The 4,343-nt window shown below is 55.0% G+C and overlaps 1 protein-coding gene across 2 annotated transcripts; it reads left to right on the top strand.

The window, feature by feature from the left end:
• Window positions 1-499: 499 nt before the first annotated feature.
• Window positions 500-2,295, top strand: LOC100758684 (polypyrimidine tract-binding protein 1). 2 transcript variants are annotated; one of them, XM_035450240.1, is made up of 2 exons: window positions 500-935; window positions 1,062-2,295. In XM_035450240.1, the coding sequence occupies exons 1-2, from the start codon at window positions 500-502 to the stop codon at window positions 2,225-2,227; spliced, it is 1,602 nt and encodes a 533-aa protein (XP_035306131.1). In that variant the 3' UTR covers window positions 2,228-2,295. The 2 variants fall into 2 exon arrangements, with proteins under 2 accessions (XP_035306131.1, XP_035306132.1); XM_035450241.1 differs by having other exon boundaries at window positions 500-841; window positions 971-2,295.
• The last annotated feature ends 2,048 nt before the right edge of the window (window positions 2,296-4,343 follow it).

Below are 4,343 nucleotides of genomic sequence, written 5' to 3' on the forward strand. Positions count from 1 at the left end.
CACACACACAAACACAACACACACACACACACACACACACACACACAGAGAGAGAGAGAGAGAGAGAGAGAGACAGAGAGACAGAGACAGAGACAGAGACAGAGAGACAGAGAGAGAAGGGGAGAGACATACAGACACACAGACACACAGAGACGGAGAGGGAGGGAGGGAAAGGGACAGACAGAGACATAGGTAAATAGTCACACACACACACACACACACACACACACACAGAGAGAGAGAGAGAGAGAGAGAGAGAGAGAGAGAGAGAGAGAGAGAGGGCTCCAGAATAGTAAGAATGAGTGTCTCAGTGTTCAACACCGTGGTCACATGATTCTAATCAAGCCAACACTGTATCAAAGAAGGAGGGCTGGGCTATTCACTCCCCTCCACTCCATCTCCTGCAATTCTGCTCTTGTGCCTTAGACACAGAAGTCTGTACAGGGCTGTGGTCGCAGGAGCTCTTCTCTCTGCCTGTGTCCAGAACCAATCTGCTGTCATGAGCAGCAACTCACCCCCGGCATGCATGGAAACTGACAGCAAGAGGTTCAAAAGAAATAGCAGGAGAACTGAGGGCCCATCGAAAGTGATCCACATCCACAGGATGCCAAACAGTGTCACCGAAAGAGAAGTTCTCTGTCTGGCGCTGCCATTCGGGAAGGTGTCCAACCTAATGTTACTAAAGGGGAAGAACCAGGCCCTCATGGAGATGAGCACGGAGGAGAACGCCAACGCCATGGTCAACTACTACACCTGGGTGACTCCTGTGCTGCGTGGGCAGCCTATCCACATCCAGTTCTCCCACTACAAGGAGCTCAAGGTGAGCAGACCCCGCAGCCAGGTGGGTGCCTCTAGTCAGGGCAGTGCCTCCAGCCAGGCCAGTGCCTCCAGCCAGGCAGGTGCCTTCAGCCAGTTGGGTGACCCCAGCCAGTTGGGTGTCCAGCTAGGCCAGGCAGATACCTCCATTCAGGTGGGTGCCCAGACAGGCCTGCCAGCTTCTGAGACCTCAGACCAGGCAGGAAATGTGGCCTCAGCCACCCCTGCCGCTGTTGTGGACACAGGGACTGCAGTGGCCAGGCAGAGCCCTGTGCTCAGGATCCTTGTGGAGAACTACTTCTATCAAGTGACCTTGGAAGTGCTACACCAGCTCTTCTCCAGGTTTGGCACGGTACTGAAAATCATCATATACTCTAAGAACAGCCGGTTCCAGGTGCTGTTACAGTATGCTCACCCGCTGAGTGCCCAGCGTGCCAAGCTGTTCTTGGATGGGCAGAACATCTACGATGCCTGCTGCACACTGCGCATTGCCTTCTCTGGGCTCACTGACCTCACAGTCAAGTACAACAATGAAAAGAGCCGTGACTACACGCGCCCAGACCTGCCCTCAGGTGACAGCCAGCCCTTGCCAGCCCAGAAAATGACCACAGCCTTCGGTGCACCTGTCGTGATCGCAGCTTCTCCACATGCAAGCCCTGGAGTACCTCACACCTTTGCATTTTCTCAAGTGGCAGCAGGCCTTGCCATGCCAGAAGTGTGCAAGGCGCTGGCTCCCCTGGCCGTACCAGAAGTGGTTGTGGCAGCGGCCGCAGCTGCAGCAGAGAGCACAGTCGTCACCTCAGGCTCCCCAGGTGGGGCGAACGCTGTCCTTCTGGTTGCCAACCTCAACCCCGAGAAAGTCACACCCCAAAGTCTCTTTATTCTGTTTGGTGCCTATGGCAATGTGCAGCGGGTGAAGATCCTGTACAATAGGAAGGAGAATGCGCTCGTACAGATGGCAGACGGGTGCCAGGCTGAGCTGGCCTTGAAGCACCTGAATGGGCACAAGCTGCATGGCAAGTCTCTGTGCATCATGCCATCGAAGCACCTGAGCGTGAAGCTGCCCCGGGAGGGCAAGGAGGACCAGGGCCTCACCAAGGACTATGTCAACTCCCCTCTGCACCGCTTTAAGAAGCCCGGATCCAAGAACTTCCAGAACATCTTTCCGCCCTCTGCCACCCTGCACCTCTCCAACCTCCCCACCTCGGTCTTGGAGGAAGACCTCAAGAAACTCTTCTCCAGCAGTGGGGGTTCTGTCAAGGCTTTCAAGTTCTTCCCAAAGGACCACAAGATGGCGCTGATCCGGATGGGTTCTGTAGAGGAGGCCATACAGGCCCTGGTCGACCTGCATGGACACCTCCTAGGCCAGAACCACCACCTGCGAGTCTCCTTCTCCAGGATCACCATCTAGAGGACCCTGCTGGGCTCACTGCAGACAGCTTCCTACACTAGACAAAAAGACACTTTAAAAGCCACTGGACTGACCTTGCCAGAGCCGAGATTGGTTATTGTTTTGAGAGAGAGAGAGAGAGAGAGAGAGAGAGAGAGAGAGAGAGAGGCAGGGAGGGAGGGAGGGGAGGGGAGGGAGGGAGGGAGGTAGAGGGACTGAGAGGGGGAGGGAGGGAGGGAGGGAGGGTAGGGACTGAGAGGGGAGGAGGGAGGAAGGAGAGAGGAAGGAGGAGGGGAGGGAGAAGGAGGGAGGAGGGGAGAAGGAGGGAGGGAGAGAGGGAGGGAGAGGAGGAGGGAGGAGAGAGAGAGAGAGAGAGAGAGAGAGAGAGAGAGAGAGAGAGAGAGAGAGAGAGAGAGCATTCCTGATTTGAAGAGGACCAACTGTGGCCACCTTGCTGGCAGAGGCAGGCCCCAAGCAGCCCTCTTTTCCTTAGGAAGGGCAGGGCGCTGCCCCGTGGAGATTCAGACACTTGGCCACAGCAGGTTCTCTGTAGTTTACATCTGGATCTTTCCCAGCCTAGAGACCAGTCTGCCCCCCACCCGGGCTACTGTTGTGGTTTGGAGGTGAAGTGGCCTCCAGGGACTCATGTGTTTGGACTCCCGGTCACCAGCTGGTGGCATTCGTTGAGAAGGCTGTGGAACCTTTAGGAGGTAGGGCCTTCGTGGAGAAGGTGAGTCCCCTGGAAGGGTCTTGAGGCTTTGGAGCCGGCCCCACTTCCTGAGTTTGCTCTGCTGCTTCCTGAGTACAGGTGAGATGCCAACAGCCAGCCTCCTGCTCTTGTTCCTGCTCCTCTTCCTGCCACCATTTCTTCTTCGCCAAGGTGGGATGTACCCTCCCCCTTCCTCCTTTATGGTTGGGTATTTGTTCTTAAGGAGTGAGAGAAGTACCCAGGGCAGAATGAGATGTGGAGGCCATTGCAATGCCAAACCCAGCCATGTAGCGTGCAGGGCTTCGAGATGGTCTGGGGGAGGAATATAGAAGAGTTTGCAACTTTGCATTGGAAAGGGCCTAGAATGCTCAAGGAAGATCTTCCCTGGCCATTCTGGTGGGAGTTTGGAAGGTCAGGATGCCGAGAGAAATCCAGGCAGGCGAGGCCCTGCTCGTGAAGTTTTGGAGGGGAGTAAGACTCCTCTGGGACCTGGGCTGGAAGCCATTTGTGCTAAGACCCCAGCCACATATTGCTTGTGTCCTGAGAAGTGGAGTCAGAAATTCAAAGTCATAGGCTACTTAGTTTGTCGGAGAAGCTTAGGGACAGGATAGTTTTCAGGTTGTGTCAAGGTTACTGCTCAATGCTCTCACACAGGTCTGCAGGGACAGAGAGCAATGAGTGGAGCAGATAGGGGTGAAAACTGTGCAGATTGTCAGGGAAAGAAAAGAGTTCAAAGCTACAGACCAAGCATGGCTGTCTTTGTCAGAGGAATTAGCCCCAATACAGGGAAGCATTGTGGTCTATGCTGGCACAGTAACAAAGGTACCAGGAGGGCAAGGCCCCGTGCCCATTGAAGGCCCCTGACCTGTAAAAGTGAAAATGGGTGGAAAAGGAGAGGCATGGATTAGAACACCACTGCGCGTGTCTCCTGCTGAAAGAGACCACCGCAGAGAGCCATTTTCTCTGTCTGAACCACCAAGGTGGACAGAGAGCACTACTGCTTTGGTCTCAGGGGACCATATGACATCTCAAACTGGTGTGGCAGCACACCCCACCTGGCTTTGCAAGCAGGCCAAACTGCAAGGTTAGAGGATGACAGCTTTGGGTCAAGGGTCCATGAATCCACAGAAACTAGGCAAAGTGTGGCAGGGTCATATCCCCACAAGGAGGCCCGGGGGCTGGTGCTGCAAGGCTGTGGACACAAAGCCTAATTTGCCACAGAGACCCCAGGATGTGGGTGATGCGGAGATAATGTGTGGATGCAGAGTGGAGCAAGCACAACAGAGGGGCTACATGGGCCCCAGTTGGATGTGGGGGTGGGGGAGGGCAGCTACACCAGACCTTTGAAACCAAGATGGTTCCTACAGGAGCCACAGATAAGTGACAAGAAGAGGCAGCATTTCCTGTCCTGGTTTGGTATGAGCTTTC

This window comes from Cricetulus griseus, chromosome X (assembly GCF_003668045.3).
Source record: "Cricetulus griseus strain 17A/GY chromosome X, alternate assembly CriGri-PICRH-1.0, whole genome shotgun sequence".
Classification (NCBI taxonomy): Eukaryota; Metazoa; Chordata; class Mammalia; order Rodentia; family Cricetidae; genus Cricetulus; species Cricetulus griseus.